A 26,130-nucleotide genomic window follows, 5' to 3' on the forward strand; every position below is an offset into this window, starting at 1 on the left:
TTGTCACCTACCTTTAGTGCTTTGTTCTTCTGCCACAGTTTTGTCAGAATCAACTCTTTCTGCAGGCAGGATTGCATATTTACTGTTAAAGGTCTAGTTTGCTTTATCATGGCCAGGTTTTTGTAGCATGCACACGATGTTCCCTTTCAATTAACAGCTCCTGCTGTGGAATACCAGTTCAGTTCCTTATTTGTGCTTTCATAAACTTAATACAGTCTGTACCTTCCAGCTTCTCTGGTACAGTGGAAAATTTCAGATTTTCCCAACGTGCTCTGTCCTCTATTTCTATTATTTTTTGGAACATTTCTTATTGCGCAAACTCATTTTCAGTCCGTTTTTTCTTAATTTCGTCCTCTGATTTTTGCAGTTTTATCACCTTATCTGAATATCTGTTTAAAGCTTCTTCCATGTTTTTTCCACCCTTTTGTTATTTGAGTTGATATACACCTTCAGTGTTTCATTTTCATTTATTTTAATCAGCTCTGAGTACATTTGACTTATTTTTTCCTCTAGATTACTGGAAGTCATGCCTTTCTGCTCACCTTTTGTGATTGATTTTCTTTCAGGTTCTCTAATTTTCTTTTTTTTGCTGGCATCCAGGTAATGCAATTACTAACCAGTTACTGAAATTTACTGAAAAAGGACAATTCTCTGGCTCTCTTATCTGAGTTTCTATATTCACACTGGGACAGCTGAAATTAAGTTGTTAATTAGTGTGCAGCCATCCTGGAAGTCCTCCTTTCCTCATGATTGGTAGTTTTTTCTTATTTTCGGCCTTATATTGTCATCTGTCCAGACGCATACTTCCTTCTTATTTCACAGGGAGAAATCCTTCAGTAAGTTTGGTGAATAGACAATGAAGTAGGGATCAAAAGTGTAAATCAATCTGATGAACCCTTCAAAATAGTCTGAAATGTCAAATAGCAGTAGTGCAGTATGAAGTGTGCTGTTTAATGTATCTGTAAACATCTTGCTAAGAAGAGTTTGGCAGGTGAAAACAGAATTAGTCTCAGCCTAGGCAGAAAGTGCTTCTCGTTTACTAGCTGCCATCCTGAAAGTCCCTAATGTAAAAACAAGTTTCAGAAGCACTGTTGCAATAAACGATACAAACTCTCATTAATAGACCGTCTTCATTCAAATTCTTGTTATGATGGAAGACAGGACTTTGCTTTATACAAAATGTGTATGCTTATAACATTTTAGAGGTGTTATAATTGTTAAATGACTCTCTGAAGTAATGTAAAAGGCATATATAATATATATATATATATATATATATATATATATATATATATATATACTCACACACACACACACATATATATATATATATATATATATATATATATATATATATATATATATATCTTTGCGAAATAATGTTTGAAATAACCAAATTCTTGTAACTTTATGTTTAGGTGAACTATGCAGTACAGAGGCATAACCGCACCCAGGTTCAGTGGAGAATTCTTTTAGAGCAAGCTTTCCACTTGGAAGATGTAGCAAAAAATGAGACTAGTGCCACCCGTCAGTTTGTTCATACTTTTCAGGCAGAAGAACCCCAAGGCTGGTTTTCACACTATGTCTATAGCCCAGCTGTTGGTAAGTTAATATTAAATGTAATAGTATTTACTGTTATACTCATTTTTTAATGTAAATTCATGAATTGTCCTTTAGTGAGCTACAGTAAGTGACTTCAAATACTAAAGATTTAAGAACTTTTTTCTGTCCAAGTTATCATGAGAGTAAACCTAGTCAATCTGTATGTAATTTTGAGCAGGGATAGTCACATATATGGTCTGGTGTAAGTAGTAGTCTCACAGGTGATCATATCTAGTGTGTAGTACTGCTGTGAGCAATATTCATGAACCAAGTCAGCCTGTGAATTCTGCTGTACTCAGTGAATACAGTGCATAGTGAGTATGCTGAGGACACTTTAAGCTGCAACAATAGATTGCTGTAATTTCATATGTGGACCATCAGACATAATTGCAGGACATAAAGCATGGCAGCCACAGCACCCTGTTAAATATACTTTAAAGCTGTTGGGATGGGCAGCATTCCATGCACTGAGGTGTTGAAACCTAAACTTGGTGAAAGGGTTGTAAAATCTAACCACTGGGGTGAGTGAGTGAGTGTGTCTGTGTGTCTGTGTGTGTGTGTTATCTTTATGGAAGATAAAAATGTAGCCCAGTAGCACTGTGTCTGGTAGTGTTATACTTTATAATGTGGCACTCGAATGCACACGCACATACACATACTCACACTGACAAACATATTCACATTTGTATATTTGTGTGGATGAGGGATGGACAGCTAAATCAGGATTTTGGAGGCTGTAAACTGACTGCAGATGAATGTAGTATAGCAGTCTATATGCATTGCATTTCAGTCGTTCTGTGGGGTCCATTTTACCCATTATTAATGAGTGTAATTGTGCAGAGGCTGTTCCATGTTCCATCTGCATTTCATTTGTTCCTTTGGTGTTTTCACAGCTGTATTTATGCACATGCTACCATGATGTGATGTGTGCACACCACTATGAGCATTGCAAAGTGCACAGTGTAAAGGGTGGTTCACAGTATGACATCATGTGCAGAGAGGTTTTGATCTGTCCTTGATTTTTGTGGCTTTGATCAGTGTATCACAGACCCACATTCACTTTCTTGTGTACATCACAACAATGGACAGAGAGGTAGCCAAGTAGAACAATACGAACTGCAAAAAACACCAAGGCTAGACAACCACAGAGGAGTAGTAGTAGCAATAAAAATAAAACTTAAACTTAAAAAAGGACTGCTTTACTGCCAATAATATCACAAAAAACTTAAAAGCAATGACATCTCTGATTGTGTGTCTGTGTCTGTGTGTGTGTGTGTGTGTGTGTGTGTGTGTGTGTGTGTGTGTGTGTGTGTGTGTGTCTGTGTGTCTGTGTGTGTGTGTCTGTGTGTCTGTGTGTGTGTGTCTGTGTGTCTGTGTGTCTGTGTGTGTGTGTGTGGTCACTTCAGAACATTGAAATACCAAATTCAAAACATTGGCACCGAAACCAGAAAATTATACATAGGAAACCAACATTTAGTATATTCCACCAGAACAACATACAGAAACAAATAAAAAAACAAACTGTATTAAACTTCTCCAAATATAATTGGGCCCCTGCACCCGCCACACCCCCTGCTACTTAAATATATCAATTCCGAGATCACAGAACAAAATGGCAAACATATCATTCCGCGCTTCATGTTTGCCTGTTTAAATTGTAAAAAACTTTCCTCAACCGTCTCTTAGAAACACTACTTCACTGCTAAAACACTACACATTACTATATAACTCTCCGATACTTTTCACAGGTAACCTTAGTCATGTTCCCTTCTTATTTACTGTACTACAACATGACTTGTCTTAAAGCCACAGCAAACAATTTGCACATCATAACAGTGTTTACACAGCCAATTCAACATTCTAACATTTGACATTGTGAACTTTCACCATAATGAGCTTTCAGCATAATGAATTTTCAAGATTTTGGTCTCAGTGTTTTGAATTTCGAGATTATGATATTTCAGTGTTCTGAAGTGAATCCGTGTATATATGTATGCATGCATGTATGTGAGGGATCCTACAGTGTTTGTATTTGATAATATACAAAGCAAACAATTCCAAATTTCAGAATGCATAGTGTACGCACGAATGGACAACATAATTCATAAACTTTTGTGCTTATGTGGAAATCATTACCCATTTCTTCATAGTAGTATGGCCTGGTATCAATCGTTTTCTCACTGTATTAGTATCTTTCATGGCCCTGTTCACCTTTTTTTAAAGAAGAACATGCATGTTGCGTGTTGTGTGTAGGGTTACCACCTGTCCCACTTTGCGAGGGACAGTCCCTCTTTGGGCAGTTGTGTCGTGCAAAAAAATTGTAAAAATGGCAAATGTCTTGAGATTTTAGGGCAAAATTATTTCCTATATTTTATGTAACAGTTGCATAAAACAGTTATTCTGTATCTGAAACACCTAAATGTTATAAGAAACAGAATAAGCAACTAAAATGCTACAATAATACGCTTTTATTTAGGCAAAAAAGTGAAGTTCTGTCCTTTGTACTGGCCATGGGTATGTTTTGGCATGCAAAATCTGACATTTGTACCAAAAATGTCCCATTTTGGGCATTTGAAAAGGTGGCAACCCTAGTGGTATGTTGTTGCATCTGCAAAAAAAAAAAAAAAAAAAAAAAAAAAGTGCTCCAGCAGCAGTGGCAGAAGGTTACATGAATTAGTTTTTTTGTACTTTCGGGCTGCCTTATGGTTGGATAGCATTATGCTGACAGTGGAAGACATTGTGTACCTTATTTCATCCCAGGTTGGGGACATGCAACTGCAGTCTTGTTGTTCCCCTTGTACTGCGTTTGAATTGTATTAGCAGTGCTGTTAATGTGCTGCGGATCATTGCATAGCTTCTGGTGTAAACAGAATCCAGCTTAGTGCATTGTTTGTTATGAATTATGGTATTTAATTTGAAATTCTCAGAGAACTAGCCCTCTATTACATACCTTGGTTATGAATTTTATCTCATGTCCCGAGTGTACCGTCTTTGGCACAGTGTCAGTTTGTTCATAGTTTGCTTTTGTTGAGCAGTCAGTCTTTTGTTCTCATGTTTACTTTATAGAAACTTTGAGTTATTTCTTTAAAATTAAATTTGGATTTCAAGGCATGCTTCCCATTAAAACAGCATGTTAGCTTTAACTTTTATAGTTTTAAATTTTGACACATGCATTTTTTCTCTAAATCTTAGTTTGGGAAGCAGCAAATGTTGGGACACAGTGAGTACCAATGTATTGACTCTAAATGTTTTTGGGCTACCTCTCTGTGGAAGATCTCTGCCAAGCTGGCTGAAAAGGAGACATGTGGGGAGCTCCTTTCATGCCAGAATACATTTGTTAGTGAATATTTGGATGGATAGATCAAGGAAATACAGAAAATTTGGATTATGGGCATTCCAAAGAACATGGAGGGATGACACAATTTTTTTAAAGCAATGGATCACTCAGGTTTTTCAATAGTCAGAGTTGCAGTGATGTGTGACTGAGTAGGCTTATAGGGCCCCTGAAGCCTAAGCCAACAAAACCCCCATCACTTATTTATAGTGGCACCTCCTATTCTGACTCAGTAGATGTTGCCAGTATCCTTGCAAACAAATTTAATGCAAAAAACTTCATTCCCAACACTTGTAGCTAAAGTCCTGAGATATCTGAATTCCTTACTACTACTACAGTTTTCTCTAAAGATCATTTACTGAAAGTACTAACCAAAACTAAAAATACTTTCTCCATGGGACCTGACAATATACCTCATTGTTTAAATAATAGTGTTACACATGCTTTAATAGACCCATGTCTTAAACTGTTCATCCTGTGCTTAGCTGCTAGTTTTGATCCTGATGATTGACACACCGCAGTGGTGATGCCCCTCCATACGCATGGCCTTGCAGCTGACCTAGGTAATTATAGACCTGTCAACTTTAAAATGCCCAGCTGCAGAGCCATGGAACATATTATGCCTGATGTCATAAACTTACAGTATCAAGAATCTTATTAGACTTGATCCCCAAGAGTTTGGATTTATGAATGGTAGAGCCTAGTAACCTTTTCAAAAGGGTACAGAGGCTGTCGACTGTGGCCACACAGATTGCACAGTGTATCTTGGCCTGGCAAAGGCCTTCAACACTATTCTCCATGTTGGCATCATATAGAAAGAAATGTTTTAAAAATCAACCCATATGTGATAAGATGGATAACCAGCTGGCTGAAAGACAGAACCCGCAGTTGCAGGTTCCTTATCAGAAAGTATGAAAGTAACCAGCAGTGTCTTGGCTCATTGCTGGGACTTTGTTTTTAGCATTTCTCTCTCAAATCTCTAAGCAGAGAGCTAAAATGTCTGGCTAACAAAGTCTGCAGATGGCTTTAAGCTGGAGGTTAAGTCACCCTCTGATACCCAAACCCTCCAAAATGAACTCTCCCTAGTAAACTCTTGGCGTAATAAACATGGACTAAACTAAATGATAAAAAGTGTAGTATAATTCCTTTTGATCAACAACCCTCCCTTGGTAGTACTGTTTAGAAAACATACAGTGGTTACAGGCTACTAAATATAAATATTTATCAGATTTTATGTGCTTTAACAATCATGTGTATTTTGTTTTTGTGCTTCTTTGTTTCAAAAATGTTTACATCATTTCCTGTTGGGTGGGTACTTAGTTTTTATACTGAGGGTGTTTCATTATTTCTGAAGAAGTCCTTTTCTTAGAGGAATGAAAGGTGTCAAAGTAAATTTTGGACATTGACAGTGTCTTTGAGGTGATTTTTTTGTTCATAGGTTCATACTAGGCTATCTGCCCTAGGGCATTTATAAGCCTAGGCAGAGTGTGTTTGGCTTTCGCCACCCATTTTAAATTAATTTTGCTATGCCCTTTTTCGAGGTTAGTATACTGTGCCTCTGTCTAACAGTGACACAGAAGTGATACCCGGGGTAAACCTACGATCTCCCATCCACTCATCAAGATTCCTCTTGAAGAGAGTCAATGAGGGACTCTGCCTAACCTGGACTGGGATTTTATTCCAGAGTGAAGGGAGCCTCTGGGTTATGAATCTGTCCCTCCAGCATGTCCTATTTATTTCAGTGCTGAGGTTCAAGTCTCTCAAGCACGTGGCTCGATGGGATTTGGATTTTCTGAGGTGCAGCATGTCCATTAATTCCGGGTTGGACATTGCTTTATACATCAGGCACAGATCACCTCTGAGCAGGCGGTATGCCACTGAGTAGAGCTGGAGTTTCTTTAACCGGGCAGCATATGACATCTGTTTGAGACCTTTGATCCTCTTGGTGAGGTACTTTTGGGGTCTTTCCAGTTGCTGCAGGTGTCTGGTAAGGTACATCCTAAAAGGGGCCATTGTACTCAATTATGGGCCTGATGAGTGATGAGTAAAGAGGCACAATGACCTCCCCTGATCTAGATGTGAATCCCTTCATGATTAGGTGGGCTATATAAAATGTTTTTCTAACCACTTTGGCCATGTGGTTGTCAAATGAGAGATTGCTATCAACTTGGGTCCCCAGGTCCCTAATTACTTCTTCTGTACTTAATGGATTACCACCTATGTGGTAATTTGTGGGCATTTTGTTTTTGCCAAAGGGGATGACAATACACTTTTTGGAGTTTAGCTTGAGGCCATGGCTCTGGCACCAGTTGCCTGTTTCTATGAGGCCCTTTTGGAGGATGCTTGTGTTGGCTGGAGAGTCGATTATGGCACCCAGTTTTCAGTCATCTGCGAACTTGGTCAGCCACAGTCCTTCCGTGTTGGCCTGTACCTCCGAGAAATATATACCGAACAAGAGAGGTCCCAGGACTGAGCCTTGTGGGACGCCACTTGTAACTGGTTTGGAGTTTGACATGGCTCCAGCAATTCTAACCATGTGGGTTCTGTCCTTGAGCCAGTTTGCAACCCATCTAGTAACATAGGAGTTTATATTTAAGCTGGTGAGCTTATCTATAATGCCCGAGTGGGGTATTGTATCGAAGGCTTTTGCGAGGTCCAGGTAGGCTCTGTGGACCACCTTCCCCTCGTTAATGGCCTTGGTGACTGTTTCAAAGAAATCGACCAGGTTTAAGAGGCAGGATCTGCCCTTAACAAAGCCGAACTGGGTAGAATCCAGTGTCTGTAGGTCCCCAATATCTTTATTTATGAGGTCCATGATGATCCTTTCCATAGCTTTGCAGACCAAGCTAGTCAGGCTTATGGGGCGATAGTTTCCAGGATCCGTTGAGGCACCACCTTTGTGGAGAGGGACCACTGTTGCTGTACGCCACTCTTTGGGTACATATCCTGTAGTAAGGCTGAGACTGAACAGTAGTTTTATGTTTGGGTTTAGCTCTTCTTGGAGTTCATGTAGGATGCAGCCCGGGACACCGTCTGGTCCCATTGATGCTGTGTTTTTTGCTTTGGAGAGGGCGGCTCTTACCTGAGCATCTGAGATGTCAGGGGGGCAGCACTCTGCTGGGATAGATATTTGCCCTTTTGGTGGGGAGGGGGGAGAAGTTTGCACTGAACCTGTCAGCTAGGATGTTGGCAATGTCTGTGGGTTCGGTGTATTTTTTGTCATTTTGGACTAATTCTGAGCATATCTGGGAATTCCCACCCAGGTTCCTAACATAACTAAAGAAAGCCTTGTGATTATCCTTAGTGTCCTGTGCAATTTTTCTCTCGAAGCTGGCCTTAGACGATTTTATGAGTGCCCGTAGTTTTTTGCTAATACTGATCAGAGATGCTAAACATTTCATTGTTGGTTGTGCTTTTTGGAGTTATGGAAAATATACCACTAACAAATGAAAATGTAGTCAGGCACATAAGAACTTGGGTTCATTACTCCCTCATATTTGACCATCATGTGACAACAGATGTCAGGAAGTCATTTTGTTTATCTCAACTAATTGCCAAAAGGAATATCATCATAGTCTAAAGAATTAGTTACTTCTTTATACTCTACATTGATCAGACCAGTTACTGAGTGCACTGCCTGTTTCAGGATGTATTTTGCTAAATATTTCAAACAATCAGAAAGACCCCAAAGCTTCCTAACCAAAAAGAGCACAGACCTGGAAGTCCCTAGGCTGTCCCTTTATTCAGTGTCTTATAGACTTTTGACGGGAGCTCTCTGTTTTGCTTAGCATAACGTTAGAGACCTGGAAGTCCTGCACATTCTGTATCTCTGCAAGTACATTTTCTCTGTCAATGGGAGTACCCCATTATTCCATCCTAGTTCCTCTTCTCTTATCTGTTTTCATTAATAAACTACCTCGTGATCTTCCTACTCTACAACTCATCCTTTGTGGTGCTGGCACTGTATTCTTTAGGTCTAGCAACAACCACTTTACAATCAAAACACAACTACAAAAAAAGACCTCAACTCCCTTCTGGCTCTTTAATCACAGACTAGCACTTAATCTAAAACAACAAAAAGCATGCTGTTTGGCACCACTCAAGAACTGAAAATTACCTAAGTCACTCAATATTATCACATTTAATGGCACACAGATAGAAACAACCATTTCCTTCAAATACCAGAGTTTCTGGCTAGGCTAATCACTAGCATCCAATATCCATACAGAAAAACGGAGGGCAGAAGTTAACACACTTATTCTGCAACAGAAAAATCTCACTCTGTATAACAAAACTAGCCAGGGCAACTATAGGCAAAGAAGAACTTCTGGGTGAACTTGACTACCCATTATAACCACAACCTCTTAGAAAAGCTCCTCCACACGGATTACTATTAAAAACAAAATGTGTTGCTTCATCACTAACTCATCCTGTCTTGAGCACCACTGCCTCAACCTTGGAAAAGCCCAATATGGTTCCCAGTGCAGCAGAGAGTAGAACTGTTACAAGGTCCTATCGTCATTAGACTTCTACAGCCTGACTCATTCCCACCATTAACGGCCAAACCTTATTCAAAACATGAGCTACAACCTCAGGCACTTCTCCCAAACACCCCCAACCCCCACAAACAAGGCTGCAATGCACCAACCATACTTTTTTCATCCTTATTCCTAAAATGTGTGAATCCTTTCCCAACCATCTAAAGGCACTACACCTCCACTTCCCCACCATCATTGTTGAGAAGAAAAAAACTCTACATCAAACCAAACTGCGACACAGCAGACCACATCATATAAGAGCCTTTCAACCTGTAGCCTTACTTTCTCTCAACTACTAACAGCTCCTAGCTCCCCCAGCACCCCCTGCCCTGTTTCTCATTACTCCACAGCATTTCCACCATGATGTAAACCTGAAATATAATGACATAAATTGTAAAATTTGCATTTCTGTCATAACTGTTGCTACATCTAATTGCTACTGTACAGTTTTTTTTTATATATTGCTATTTTCTGTACTGTTTTGTTTTCATGTTTACAGCTTATTGCTTCTCTGTTCTGTTTCTTTTTTTTTTTTCTACTTTGTGAATTATTTTACGGGGTAGTGCCTGTAAATAGTCAGTTGTGATAAGTATACCAACTGGGTAAACAAATGTAAAATAAGATAAAGTAAATCTCGACTAATACTAGAATCAGGGATGGAAATTTTGCTAGCAGGTAAATAAAATATGGTGGAGGGTCTGGTTTATAACCCACCACCTCCCAAATTTCTGGAATAATCTTTCCTTGCATGTTAAACAGTGGGAGTCACTAACTGCCTTCAGACATAGCCTAGATAACTGGATTGGTATCCACAAATGTAACCCAGGATTGACTGGCATGGCCTTCCTAAAGAAAGGACGTGCAGCCCGAAGGTGGGTTACTGTCCAGGCATAAATGGTAGTAAGACTCAATAGCAAGACTCAATAGCCTTGTAATATCTATAAAACCCCAGGCTTGACTTCAAGCTGTAACGGACTGACTTTTAAGTTACTATCGGAAGCTGTAGGTGGCTTTTTCTTCTAGGGCAGTGTACCTAGGTTTGACTGATTTAATTTTCTGTAACATGCCAGCAGAGGGCCTTGTAGTATTTGAAACAAAATAAGCATTTGTTTGCCCTTGCTGTGTGCTGTACAGCTACAGATTCAGCTTCTGGATGGGTATCGACTGTTAGAGAGATATTGGTTCATAGGTTCATAGCTTGGTATTAGGCTATCGGCCCTAGGGCCTGTACAAGCCTAACCATAACAATTCCCTGGCTATTTCTTCCCACAGTATTGGCTTCTTCAAAATTAATTCAGTAAAGGAGTTTGGTTATTCATTTGGAACTGGACGATCTGCAGTCAGTAGATTAGGTGGAGACTTTATTTTTTCTTAAAGAAGTTTCATAATTTTTCAGTCTTTACTTTCCCCTACTGTTTGCTTAAATGTCTCTACTGTGGGCTCATTCTTAATCCATTCCTGCTTCCTCTGTTTGAATAATTAACAAAATCTTAGAATGATTAAAATGAAAACACGATTCAGGTACTTCACTTATTATAAAGACATTTCTTTATTATTACATTTATGTTTATGTATAATATTTTATGTTTGCGTATTATTAATATTTAGTGCTTTATACTGTTTTCTGTTTGTTTATTATCTTCAACCTTCAGTATGAGTTCTATTACACAGCTGTTGTTTTTGTTGTATGCTTTCTGAGCTTGGGTCATGCCTGAAAAGGGCCTTGAGACCAGAATATTTACCCAGTTAACAAATGTAAAAATAAATAAGTAGTCATTGGTTGTGGAAATCCCAGAGTCATTCATTCATTCATCTTGAAGAATTGACCAGAACTTATTGAATCATCTTTCCATCATGTACATATGAATATTGCACTGGGCTTCTTTAGTTACTATTTGTCTTTGTTATTATATATAGATAAATAGCATGTTAATTTAACATTTTTTCATGTCTTGTACAGTAAATGTTTCATTGTTATGCCCTATAAATTGTCGGTCATGCCTAATGCCATGAAGTACTGAACAGTCAGTAAACATTGCTGTAATTTCAGGAGGTTAACAAGTAGTATATAGACACAACAACATCTTGTTGGGTTCAGTGTGCAAATTTTTTTTTTGTGTTAGCCTAAAACTTAGAGTACATCAGCTGCTTTCACTGACAGCAGTTTGCACAGCATTCTCTTTGCAGACTGTAAACATTTACCAAAATGGATAACAGTGGGCAAGTGAAAGAGAGTTACATTCCCTTATTGATGTTAAGTCAGAGAAGAACATGCTCCATGGAGGATATAGTGAACTTGTCTTTGACAAACTCTGAATGGGTGGTACGGTTAGGAGTTTTGCCAGCAGGGAACCTGTGAACTTGTATTTGTCCACTGTTTCACTTTCTCACTTTCTCATCTGTCTTTCCCTTCAAAGGAACAGTTGTGTCAGCTGTTCACACTGGATGAGTTATAGAGCTGTATTAGGCAGATGAAGAAAATAAAGAGTGCTAGAGCAGATGTATCCCAGAGAATATCTGTAAGTTGTTAGCTTAGTAGGTCTTTTGATATCTTCCTATGGAGAAAAGTTTCATTTGGAGTCTAATAAAACACCCGTCCACTCTCTTCATGCAATAACATTGCCTCTGTGCTGCCAAATTCCAGAGAGAATTTACTGGTAAATGTAGACCAGTCTCCATTCTTTTTGTAGGACTCTACGTTTAATAGGTCTGTGTTGACTATATGCATTATTTCTTTCTTAAGAGTCTTTTGGGTTCTGAACAGGCCAGTTTCATCCCTGACAGTCACTCTAGAGACATTGTTCATTGGGCACTTAATGTCATGAGCTGTGTGCTAAATGCCATGGTCTCAGTAATGGCAGTTAACATAAGCAAAGAAAGAGCCTTATATTGATCTTCTTGATTGTATTTGTTATGTGTCTTGGGAGAATATGCTTCCCTCTGGCTTTTTTGATGAAGATAATGTCTTCATGATGACTATTGATGTGTTGGGATAGGTCAGCCTTATCTAGATGAAAAGAGTTAATTGACGGCTCTAAGTAGGTATGTTCAAAACCACTACAAACAACAAACAGAAAACTAAAGCTGCTCACACTTAAGGTAAAGATGCATTTTAATTATTTTGTGATGGTGGATGGCATACAACATTTGACCACTCTTACTGTGTGGATGATCTACCTTGGTGATAAACTGTCTCTCCTATTGGCAATTCCACCTAATGACTCTAAACTGAGATGAATGTAAAAATAATGCAGTAGGAAGGAGGCAATCCCATAGATAAAGTCATATATATGAAGAAAGCTTCACAAGCTTGCTGCATCCTAGAGCGGCCCTTTTGGATGGTAACACTTGTGGAAGACACCTTTTGAGGTCTCATTAGGTAAAACTTGTGACACCATGATACTGTTACCTTGCTACTATGAAAGGAATATTGTTTCTTCCCTCCATCCATGGACAGATCATTTTTATGATGATGTCCAAGCCATGCCTGACTTTGTCAGCAGTGATACTGAAAACACTACTCCTCAGTTTTAAGATTTTTTATCCTCCAGGCAGAAAGTCCAATGCTCTATAGAGAACTGAAATGGAATGAGTGCATTCTTCACTATTTACATGAAGTCACTGGTTTCTTTCACTCGAGTGCTGTGATTTCTGAATGATTATACATAGCATTTATGTCTAGTTTTTTTTTGTAACAAAAAAAAAAAAAAACTTGTCTGTTTTTATCTGTCTTGGAACTTTTCTCCCCGGGCCTCTACTGAAAATGGACATATATCCAGTTAGACTAGCCCAGTCAACAAATGCAAAATAAATAAAAATAAAAATGATTTAGATGAAGCCAGTGCAACTGCATTAGTCTGTTTTGTGGCCCAAACAGCCTGTGACTCCAGACGTGGGGTTGCTAGGATGGCTGTAACTCATCCTTACTTTTTGAATTCACCTCATGCTTCTTGATTTGGACATTTTTTTGTTATTTTTACTTATCTTTTGTTAACAAGATAATTGAGCTGTTCCATTTAGTGTAATTTGTCAGACAGTACTTTTGGAAGGGGAAAGAAGCCAGTGTATCTTGAGAAAATTCAAACAGACATGGGGATCACAAATCAGACTCAACACTGAGAGTGTCTGCCTGGAGGTTAGAATTGAACCCTGGACCATAGAACTTTGAGACAGAGGTCCTAACACTGAGACACTGAGTTGCTCTGGGTGCCATAAAGACATCAAGGTGACCTTTGCATACCTTCTGGGTACCCCTGTAGTTTAAGGATAGTCTGAAGGCAATGAAAGAGAAAAAGTATGCCCTTTCATCTGCAAATGTGAAATTAAACCTTTCACAGCTGCACCTTTATAGGGGCATGGAGGAGCCAGGGGAACCTGCAAGGTCTCCAGCTGGAGTGGAATTCTGAGTTTGCACATAAACATTGGTGTGACTAATGGTCACCATGTAGATGTGTAGGTTAGGGAGTTGGTGGCTCACCATCAGACTTTCCTTTATACTAAAAGACAGTGGCAAGAAAGAAGGGTGGTGAATCTCCACAAAGCCAAAACTATCCAGACTATCCCCTTTAACAACAAGGTGTGGGATTTGATGTTATTTTTAGCTAAAATGGGGGCATATATCAGACCCATTGTACAACAAAATGACCTGGATAACTACTAGTCATAGGAGAGCTTGGTGTCTGTTGACCACCTTGCAATTAGGCATCCCACTTTGCTTTACTTATTATTAGATGTGCTAGTTATACCTTCAGGACATCTTTCTGCACACGAAGATCAGGAGACATTGCAGGCTATTTTTTTTTTTCTTGGTGGGAATGAGTCACCAAACAGTTCAGGGCCCTGCACTTTGTCTCATTTGTGTGCCAAACATTTTCTTAGGTTATATGATTGTAGCGGCAAGTACATTGCAGCTGAAATGATTTGTACATTTTCTTTACCTGGATGATTGTCTGCTTGTAGCTACAAGTTGGCGCAGTCTGATCAGGGACAGGGATTCTGTGCTTCAGTTTTTCAAGTATCGGTATTTCACTGTCAACAAAAGGAAGTCAAGATTATCACCCATACAGCTGCTTATTTTTCATCAGCTACACTCTAGATGCCAGGAATTATCCGGCCTATTTACTGCTGGACAAATAAGTGGACTTTCACGCAGTCATACCACAACTTCTTTTGACTTGAGCAGTAACGATGATATGGATAATTTATACTGAGATTACTTTTGATTCTGTGACTTTTCAAGGTTCAGTGTTAGAAGACAGACACTTTTACTTATTGAAACAAATCCACAAGTGTTCCACAGATAGTCCACAGCTGGCATTGCAGTTCCAGCAGAATAAGTGCAGAATGAATAAAAATGGTCAACTTCAGTGGGATAGACAGAATATTAGATATTCCTTGCTAAATTGCAGTAGGTCATGGAGAAAAGGTGCTAAAACCTCATTCATTAATCCTAAGAACAAGCCCATCCTGGAAGATTGCTAAACTTTGTGGCCATAACTCAGATTATCAGTTCAGTTTAAAACCTGTTCTGCTCTTCTTTCCTGTGCTGGACCATCTAACTTTGATAGACCACCTTCATTATTGACTTTATATATTCTTAATGGAAAGGTGTGTAGAGGACCTCCTGTCGCCTCTTAATAGTTTTCTTTGTGACAAGTATCAGAACTGTTAAAGTCATAACATACCTTTCCTAACCACTGTGCTACCACTACCTAAATAAAAGGGGATGTGGAGACAGGTGGCCACAGTTTGTGTGATTGTTCCTTTAAACTCACTTAATATAGGGGATTCTTAAAAAGCATGCAGCTTTTCACCATCTGCTTTTTTCACTACTGCACTATAATGGGCACACTGCAGGAACATTCTCTTTAGTCTTGACAAGGTATGAAAGTACCTATAGAGATATTTCTAGCCAAAAGTGAAAAAATCTCCTTGGCTTTGGTGATGAAGTAGATAACCACTTCCAGACCGTCTAGACATTTCTGCAGGAAACCGCTCAAATGGTGCATTCAGATTCCCATCCCATATTGTGAGTCAGAGAGAAGTAAACTGGATCGTATAGATGATTAAGAATTTGGTGTAATAATGCAGTTAGCATTTGAACATTTTGAGTAGGGTTCTGTATCATTTGAAGAATGAATGTCGTATTGTAAATTGAAGCTCATCTCTGGTTCATCTTGCCCTGCTGCCTCTTGCGTCCTCTTGCAGTGAGTTTTTTGAAGCTTTAAGGCAAATTAATTTTTAATAATAATATATTTATTTCCATTTGTTAACTGAGATAGTACATCTAATTTAAAATTGCCCCTTTTCAGTGGAGTTACAGGGAGAAAAGCTCCACAATTAGTATGTTAAAAATACAGAAGTGAATAATCAGAAAAATAATGTCAAATGCTTGTCAGTAGTCGCAGTTTGTCTGTGATTCAAAGGATTTTGCATATTCCTGTATCTAGAGGATTGGATTTTGGCAGCTACATTGATGCAGTCCCTTCCTGCTGACAGAGATTACTTGCTTCACCTGTGCCTGTACTTGGGTTTCTGTAAATATGGAAAAGTCCCAACCTCAGCCTTCTCAAACATTGTTATTTATAAGCTGCCACATGAATACAACTTTTTGCATACTAAAGTTGTCAAATTAAAGTTTCCTGTCAGTAAGACAATCAGTATCCACTTAGCTGGGTTCCAATCTTCCCTAACTGTTCTAGTCCTGAAACTTCTCATATTGATGACTTCTTCCATACTTCTAATTCCAAATGCTCAGCTTTACACGATAATGCTACAGTGAACTCTATGTACATTGTCTCTGCTGTCCAGTACTGTGAACACCCCACTTTGTCTGTCTGTGGTCTACAGACAGCACCTAACCTGGTTGTTAGAATCTCCTGTAGTTTCTCTCGGGTGACCATTTGTCCTTCCCACTCCAACAGCAGCAGACACCATGGATGCCTGCTCTCTTTTGGACTGAGGGCATTATGAGGGGAGAATGATCAAAAGAAATTGAATAGGCTTAGAATGCATGTTGCTCCATCTGCAGCACTATTATCGAGTGCTGCCTGATTAAAAAAAAAAAAAAAAAACAGAAAGAAAAGAGTTTTGCCTAGTCTCGGATGTAAATATTTTTTTCTGTGTGACAAGCCCCTCTCCACCTTTCTGTGTAGATGTATACCCTCCATACCCCTGATCTTAAATATACCTACTCTGAGGTTGCTCAAGAATGGAGAAAAAAGAAAGCTGCACTGTCAGTGAAACTTGTTTCATCTTTTTTCCTTCAATTGGACAGCATTTGATTGTGCTGTCGATGGATCGACATGATATTCTTCGAAGCCAATCTTCACATTGACGTCATGGAAATAGACAGTTCTGTTAGTGCTGAAGATCTTTCAGGACTTCCTTCCTGTAGGGGTGTATGTCATTCACTCCGGCCACATATCAGTAGTCTAGTATATCAACAGGCAGGGAAGAACCAGACGTTGTCACTGATGCACAGTGGTCAGAAACGTGTGACAACTGATGATAGCTTCACACTACTTTCTGATAGAGGTGCACATTCTGGGAAGAGTCATCTACCTAGTGGACAGGCACAGCAGATCCATTCTGATGCATGATTCATCATAAGCGGTGTTTTAATCCCATCGTAACACACCGCTGCTGAAGCCAACCTTGCTTTGATCTTTGCTTTCCTGTTCAATACCCAATGCACCACCTACTTTGTCCTGATCCTTCCAGTTGGTCAGTTGCTGAGGGACACACTGGTTTAGCAGTGGCCTCTTCGACTTCTCTGTACCTTTCTTCCTGTCCCCTTGATTACAAGGTTTCTGCAGAAATTCTCCATGTGCAGAGCTACTAGGATCCTCATTGTACCATTTTTGCCCAGGCAGATGTTGTTCCCCTTGCTGTGGCCTTATATAATTTAGTAACCATGGCTCCTTAATCTGCAGCCATATCTGTTTGTTGTTCCACCCAACTAACAAGTCTCACCCGGACATTTACTCCCTCAATTTAACCATATGGTTTCTCTATTTTTCAGTAATGGCCTCTGATCTTGCCCTTTCTGTAAGAGTAGTTCAGATATTATTGCCAAAATAGAAGAAATAATCCACTTACAAAATTTACAAAAATGAAATGAAAATATTTTTAAATATGTGATCCAGCCAAGGACTAGACCTCTTCTTGACCCCAATCCATTCTATTCTCCACTGCCTTTCTTCATTTTAATGCTGGTTCCAGCTAGTCTATGATTAGCGTTCATCTGGCAGCTATCTCAGATTTTCATACAAGATTTCTTTTTTCCTCATTTGTAGCACAAAAACTACAGAGCCTCCCCCTAGGAAACCTTCCTATTACATTCCCGTGTCAAAGATCCAGGACCTGCTTGGGACTATTATTTTGTTCTCAGAACATTAACATGCCCTCCCTCTGAACCATCATTCTCAGTGAAATGAAATATCTCCTCAAAAACACTATTGCTGTTACTTTCACCCCAGCAAGAAGAATTTGAGAATTACAAAAGCTCTGGTCTGTACCTCTCTGTTTTGCCACAAAAGTAGGATTTCATTAAGAACCAGTCCTACATTTATTGCAAAGGTTGCCTTTGAGGCCAACCTCACCTCACCCATTCACTTCCTAGGTTTCTTTCCAAACGATTCTAACAGAGGTGAAGACATTCTCTGTACCTTGGATGGCAACAGGCAATTCTGTGTCTCCTTCTGTGAATATACTCTGTCAGAAAAGTTTCATATTTTTTTATTTCCTTTGCTCCTTCCAGATTAGGATACAAAGTGACCAAGATAATATTGTCCAGATAGCTCCTAAAATGTATCACCTTTGCTACAAAGCTTTTTTACTATTGAAGCCTAAAACTCAGTCAGTGCCTGTGTCTACCGCCACCTTCAAAAACTTTTCTATAGATGGCATTTTATGCATTAGCAGCTGTGGTCTGTGTTGCATACATTTTCAAAATATTGCAAATTAGACATTATCTCCAGGTCTAAATCCTCCTTTGGAGCTGCCATTCTCAAGGGCATCCTGTCATGAGTCTACCCATGAAATCGAGTAATTTAAGACTCTATCCCATCAGTCAAATCGGTTAGATGGGATGATAAAGAAGTGGTGTACTTACCATGTCACTGAGTCCTTTTGGTCCCAAGTCCATCTGATTCAACAGTCCTCCCTCCTTTTCTCTTCTAAATTGTCTTCTATTTTTGACCTAAAAGATCTGATGTTAGGTAGTCCGATCTCACCTTCATTTTTACATATAGGGTTCGGAGCCAATCCTCGGCTCCAACTCCGCCGATTTACAAGCTGGAAGACTTCTGGTTGGCTCATGGCTAAGCAGGTATCCCATGGTGCACCAGTACAATCCCCAGATCTCGTTTGCCACGTCGACGAGTTTGGTTGTGCTTCTCTTGGCTCTGGCTAAGTTTTTCAAAATTCTTTATATTCTACAGTATTTCAATGCTTTATTAAAACCTTTATGGTATATTTAGTGTTGCTAATATATTAGGCAGTTTTATTGCTTGCCCTTTTTGAGTGCAACTTAGTTTATTAGTGGTTATTGGTATCCTGTGTGCCAGTTAGTTTTAGGTGCCGTTGCGCATTTTTTGATTATTAGGTAGAGTTTTTGGCGTTTTTCCGCTCTTAGTTAGCAGGGGCTCCTGTTGTCTTGTCTGTTGTTATTCTGACCCTTTTTGGTCACCGTTGGTAGTTAGTTTCTACTATTTTGACATTGTTGGTTTTGGCGGGGATCCGCTTGTGAATTTACTAGGATTGCAAGTATACTACCTGTTATTAGGAATATAGAAATTTATTGTGTCATTTACAATTTCTCTTGTGTGAATGGGCTTTCCTTTCTGATCTGTTTAAATTAGAAGACCTAGTTTTCACTAGACCGGGCTAGGCCCGTTTAAGTTAGAGGACCTAGTCCTCGTGTAACTCCTTCTTAGAGCTAGGCCCGTTTTAGTTAGAGGACCTAGTCCTCCTCCTTTTTCTCTCTTTTAATCTCTCTGGGCTTTCTGTGTGTAATATGTCTAAGGAAAGTAAGGAGCATAAACCCTCAGGGTTTAAAAAGTGCATGAAATGCTCCCAAAAGATGTCCTTAACGGATGGCCACAGTAGCTGTGTCTACTGCCTAAGGGCCATCCATTTACAGGAGCCGTGCTTGTTCTGCCATGCTTTCTCTCCTAGAGTGTTACAGGAGAGAAAGAACAAACTCATACTCAAGGGTCTATTGAAACAAACCATGATTTGAGGAAGCACTATCCAGTTCTTTGGCTTCCTCCAAGTCTGGGAAATCAAAATCCTCAAAAAGGCCTTCTCCGGCACCGGCTGGTGTCTCAGAGCCACCTCCTAAACAGTCGAAACAATCCAAATCTGCCTCCTCAGCCTTCGGAGTTTAAGGAGAGCATTTTGGTGGTGTCAGAGTCGGTTACAGGTGTTTTGGAACCGATCTCTGAACCTATTGATACAGCAGTTGACTCTGCTACTCGGAGCTGGTCTGTAAGCTCCCTACCGGTTTCTGTAATGATTAAGTCTCCAGTGCCCCCCAGGACAAGATCCCCTACTATGTCTTCCAGGTGCCTTTCAGAAGAAGATGTGGAGAGGGTAGTGCTGAGACTCCTGAAGTCGTCTGCCTTACCAAAATTATTGTTGGCTCCGACCCAGTCATCTCCGGAGCCACTTGGCCCAGCTTTGCCCTTGTCTGCTATTCCTCCTCCGAGCCATACTGGCCTTTCGGAGCCATAGTGCTTGGTGCCAATGGAGGAAATGCCGACTCCAGCTCACTTTGTTGCTGCCTTGGAGCTGGGTTTGGCTCCGATGTGCTCGGTGCCGTCCGTCGTGTCCAGGGGCTGAAGCTCTCTTCTCGACCCTGACAGGGAGGTTGGAATCAATCTTCTTCGGTTCTGAGCCTTCCTCTCAGTGCTTCAGCCAGGTTGAGCTCGGACCCTGCATCTATCTCGGAGCCGACAGCTCAGGCTCCGGCGCCGACCCTTGTCTCTTCAGAGCAGGGGAGGTCTTTGGAGGTGGAGAGATCAGCATTTGAGATGATGAGGAGCATGCTGTCTCATTCTCCAACCCCTACCAGTGGCACCAGCACTCTTCCCCCGAGAGCACCCATGTCAGTCTCTGCCCCTACTCTCTCTGGAGACAGCAGAGACCCGCAGCCTCAGGATCCATTGGCTGGTAGTCTCCACTCTTCCGAGGCTTCCCCAGAATATCCTTCTGAGGAGCCTCCCCAGAAGAGGTTATGTAAGAGGAAACATGTTGACTCCGAGGATGAGTCTTTGACATGGGACACTGACCTCGAGGAGTTGGAAGGGTCCCCCAAGTCGTCCTCTAATGATGTCTCCTTTGTGGACATTTTAGAGATCCTTAGGCAGAGGTGCGACTGGCCTACTGTTAACCCTTCTGATGATGAATCAGTGTACTGGAAGGCTTTTGGGTCTCAACCTTCTGCCTCTTGGGTGTTTCCATCTTTTGGCGAACTGATAGATGTAGTTAGTCGAAAGGTGTGGGATACTCCTGACATCATGGAGCCAGTCCCCAGGAGACCAAATAAGTTCTTGTCTGCCCTTTCTGGTAAAGAGTTCTTGTCCAAGAGCATTGCTGTAGATGCCATGCTGGTGGCGGCAGCCACGAAGGAGGAGTTAGCGGAGACTTCTTCATCTGTTCATCCACCAAACAAGAAGTCACGACAGATGGACAGATTTAGGAAGCGTATTTTTAGTTAAGTGGTCTTTACCCATCGATCGCTGAACTATCTCACCCACTTCACGAGGTTGCAGAGGGATCTCCTTAAGGAGCTAAGAGATTCCGTACAAGGTGCATGTACTGAGGGAGTTCCTGACAAGATTTCTACTCAGTTGTCCACCTTAAATTCTGTGGTTAACTCCTCCATGCGACTTATCTTGTATGCTGCGGATGGAGCGAGTAGAGCAGCGGGTTACGGAGTTGCCTTGAGGCGCCACTCCTGGATGCGCTTATGTAATTTTGCAGAACTGTTCAAGTCTACTTTCACTAGTGCCCCATTTGATGGTTCCTCATTGTTTGGTTCCAAGGTGAAGGATACACTCACTCGGTGTGAGTAAGAAGGAAAGACGCTTTCTGCCGTGGGAGAGCGTTTTACTGTCCCTTCCAGACCATACCCCAAGGGTCAAAGGGGCGGTAAAATGTGGTTCAAGAAGTCCCAGAGGATCTTTCCTGACATACAAGGGGAATCCTCCTTCAGAGGCAGAGGAGGAGGAAATGGCAGACGTTGCTCTAGAAGCAGGGGCTGTCCACAATACTGGACCTCAGCAGATTGAATGAATCAGTGGAGAAGGACAAGTTTCGGATGATAACACTGCAGTCTATACTCCCATTGTTAGGAAAAGACTTTTGGATGTGGTCTCTGGATCTTCAGGACGCCTACTGCCACATAAAAATGGACAAGGCGTTCAGAAGCCATCTACACTTCCGGCTGGGAGCCAGTCACTATCAGTTTCACGCTGTGCCCTTTGGTCTCACCACAGCCACCAGGGTGTTCATCAAATGCATGGCAGTAGTGACAGCTCACCCGAGATGTCAGGGATTCCAGGTGTTTCAATATTTGGACGACTGGTTCCTGACTGCCCCCACCAGGCAATCTACTCCTCCAAAACAGGGATGCCACAATTCAACTTTGTGCTCAGTTAGGGATCTCCATAAATTGGAAAAAATCTGTGTTATTGCCCTCTCAATCTGTGATTTTTATAGGCGCAGAGGTAGACACAGTGAACATGACAGCTCATCTCCCCGCCGAAAAGGCACAGAACTTAATCTCCCAAGTTCATCGTTTTCTCCCGTTGCGAAAAGTCAAAGCAAAGTGGCTTCTTCAGCTCCTCGGGACTATGGCTTCCACAGTTCTATTGGTGCCATTAGCCAGGTTGCACATGAGAATTCTCCAGTAGCTTATGTCTTCCCAATGGTCCTTCCAATCTCTCCCACTGAGTCATCCTATCCTGGGGACGGAATCATGCAAGAAGGACCTTCTTTGGTGGATAGCTCCCAAACAACTGATCACAGGTACCCCCTTTGTTCCAGCCCAACCCAGTTGCCACTGTGACCATGGATGCCTCTCAGATCAGGTGGGGGGACATTATCTCGGCAGGACTGTCCAAGACACATGGCAAGAACACGAGGCTCATCTGCATATCAATGTTCTGGAGATGAGGGCAGTGCTTCTGGCGTTGCAAGCACTTCAAGACCTTCTTCCTCTAGGGACAATTGCGATACAATCAGACAACATGTCGGTGGTTTGGTATATCAACAAACAGGGCGGTACCAGATCTTACCCACTCTGTCGAGAGGCCATGCGTGTTTGGGAATGGGCAATTTCTTCCCAGCGCTTTCTGGTTGCAATGCACATTCCAGGGACGACCAACGTGATAGCCGACAAGCTCAGCTGGGCAATCCTAATGCCTCACGAGTCATCTCTGAAACGGGAAACAGTGGATCAGATTTGCCGGAAATGGGGACAGCCTTGCTGCGACCTTTTTGCCAGCCTAGTCAATACCAAATGCAGCAGCTATTTTTCCCTCATTCCCCCTCTGGAGGAGACTCCCAGAGACGCTCTGGCTCACGATTGGCCCATGGGACTTCTGTATGCCTTTCCTCCAATCCCTCTCATTTCCAAAGTGATTCAGAAAGCCAGTCGGCTGGGAAGCAAGTTGATCCTCATTGCTCCTTACTGGCCTCGTCAGATCTGGTTCCCCTTCCTTGAGCCTCTCCAACTGGACGATCCTTGGATTCTGGACCCAGCTCCAGATCTATTGACTCACATGTCGGGTTTGCAACACCCCTCAATCTACACCCTCAAATTGACAGCGTGGCTGCTCCAGTTCCATCCCTAGTCAGGCTTTATGATGCATCATCCTCAGTGTCACATATTCTTATGTCTTCCCATAAACCTTCAAATAGGAGGCTGTATGGCAGTACATGGAAAAAAATTTCTATTTGGGCACAGAGAATGAATGTAGATCCATACACTGCTTCTATCCCTGTGATTCTGGATTTTCTTTGAGTTTTTTCAGCAAGGATCTGCCGCTGCCACTATCAGAGTCCAGTTGGCGGCGATTTCTCATTTTCACTTAGGTTTTCCAGACACCAGTTTAATGTCTCATAAGCTATGCAATACCTTTTTGAAAGGGGCCACTCTGTTGAGACCACCTCTGCAAGAACCAGTGGCTTCTTGGGATTTAAATTTTGTGTTGTCCAAATTGACTTCTCCCCCCTTTGAACCTTTCCACTCATCTTCTCTAAAATTTTTGTCTTGGAAGACCTTGTTTTTGGTAGCTATCACATCAGCTAGATGGGTATCGGAGCTACAGGCCTTGTCTATTAAGCCACCGTATTTGATTTTTCACAAAGACAGTGTGTCATTACGTACTAATCCCTCCTTTGTCTCCAAAGTTTGTTCTAATGCTACCTTAAACCAATCAATATAACTCCCAGTTTTCTTCCCTAACCACTGTAATGCAGCTGAGTACCGTTTTCATCAGCTAGATGTTCATAGACAACTACGTTTGTATCTACAGCGGAGTAAGGTTTTCAGAAATCAGATCAATTATTCATTTCCTTTTCTGACTGTAGATTGGGTTTACCAGTTTCTAAAGTGCCACCCAGGAATAAGGTGCTAGGGACGCTGTCCCATATGTAAAAATGAAGGTGAGATTGGACTACCTAACATTAAGACGTTATGTACTCACCATAACATTCCACGTTGGTAGTCCATCTCACCCTTCATTTTTACCAACCCGCCCTCCTGCCCCCATCCTGGAAGATCTGGAAGTAATAATTTGGTTGACCTTGGTTGGAGACCCTTTAGTATTGGTTGTTTTTATGGTTGTTATTCTAGTGAGCAGCAAACAGGATATGGGGATTGTACTGGTGCACCATGGGATACCTGCTTAGCCACAAGCCAACCAGAAGTCTTCCAGCTTGTAAATCGGCGGAGTTGGAGCTGGGGATTGGCTCCAAACCCCATATGTAAAAATGAAGAGTGAGATGGACTACCAACATGGAACGTTATGGTGAGTACATAACTTCTTATTTAAAGCCTGTCCTCTTCACTTTAATCCCTATAGTCCTTCTTTTTTCATGCTTCTTATCCAGAGAAGCAGCAAACTTGGTGTGAGGCAGGGTGGGGGAATGGTACATTATAGGAGGAAGGAAAGAGCTCGGGGTTTGAGCACTTATAGGTAGTTGCCATTTTGGATTTACGTGGTAGCTTAATTCCATCAGTTGAATCGGGTGAACTACTGATGAAAAAGCTCCAGTGCTATGGCAAGTACATAACTTCTGTTTAATGTTAACTGAAGCAAAACGTAATTGATTGGTGCACTCTCTTGAAATAATATATGCATTGCTTTACTTATTGCTGATGTAACAACATAGCTATAGAGAACTCTTTCAAAAATTTTATATATTTAAGACACTCAGCAGCACTGACGGCACAGACTCTAGACAATGAAATATCCTTTTGGTAAACTCAACATTTTTCACAACTGTCTCCTCACTGCTAACCTTCAGCATGTCTTTATCACACATATGTATCTTCTTCATCATATGTATCCTTCATCATATGCATCTTTCATATTATAAAATCTTTACACACACACACCATTTGAAGGTTAACTCAAGCAATAAACCTAATTTCGTACAGGTTTCCAGCAACTTCAGTATGGCAAACTTTGAAATCTGTACAGACAGCATGTTTCTGTATAATAACTGGTATATGGTAAAAGCATCAGATACATTAGATCCATCTTCCTCTATCACATAATCCCTTGATGGAGGATCCCTTCTTCAGGCCATTCTATCTGTATGTAAGTTTAGATTGTTATATTCATGTATTCCATCGCATTTAAGCTACATGTTGCTCCTTGTCCTCAAATGACCAACTGAGAGCTTTTTGTAAAGCAGTACATTCAAGAATTTGTGACCAAGAAAGTAGGAAGAGCCAGATCTTCCCATACATACATACACAATGCCAGTATATCAGTATCTCCTAATGACAAAATGCTTCACTCGCCAATCTGATTTATTGAAGTTATAATAGTTCTTAAGATAACTGCTTCACAGCTTAATCATAAGTGAAGAGCTTGCCAAAGCAAATTCCCTTCATGTTGTTAAAAGCCAGTCGTTGTGTGTTATTAACCCCCCCCCCCCCATAAGAGTAAACTGCTTTGTCACTATAGAAACCAATCAAATTGTTATAGCAAAGTACCCAACTCCACATGAGCATTAAAACCAACTATCCAATAAACTGTTGCATTCTTTTTCCATCAAAGACTGGACTTGGTCATCCCTGTCAGGATGTGAATCTTCTGGCCCATTCATCTGAGGGGGATATTACAGAGAAATGCAGTCCAATAACCCACACAGAGTCAGCTGGAAAAAAGAGGCCACTGTTTGCTGTGAATAGGTTTCATCACAGTATAATTATATTTGTATCCCTGCCCCATATATTAGTCAAGAAGTCCCAGAGAATCTTTCCTGACATACAGAGTCTGACAGTAGGAGTAATTTCATACAGTACTACACTGTCACAGCTCAAAGTTTTCTTTGTTGTGTACAGTAAGTAACCCTGCATCTCTAGGATGTAGCGGATACTACCAGAATTCCATCCCTGAAGATTGAAAATAC

At 40.9% G+C, this 26,130-nt stretch overlaps 1 protein-coding gene across 1 annotated transcript in view; it reads left to right on the forward strand.

Annotated features, from left to right (window-relative positions):
• Positions 1 to 26,130, forward strand: part of LMBRD2 (LMBR1 domain containing 2) — a 1,695,734-nt gene that overhangs the window by 910,672 nt on the left and 758,932 nt on the right. Inside the window, exon 9 of the mRNA XM_044069969.1 lies at positions 1,419 to 1,602. Within this exon, the coding sequence (XP_043925904.1) occupies positions 1,419 to 1,602 (184 nt within the window). The remainder of the gene's footprint in view (positions 1 to 1,418; positions 1,603 to 26,130) is intronic.

Source organism: Protopterus annectens, chromosome 1.part0 (assembly GCF_019279795.1).
Source record: "Protopterus annectens isolate FY-2018-M chromosome 1.part0, PAN1.0, whole genome shotgun sequence".
In the NCBI taxonomy this organism is placed as follows: Eukaryota; Metazoa; Chordata; order Ceratodontiformes; family Protopteridae; genus Protopterus; species Protopterus annectens.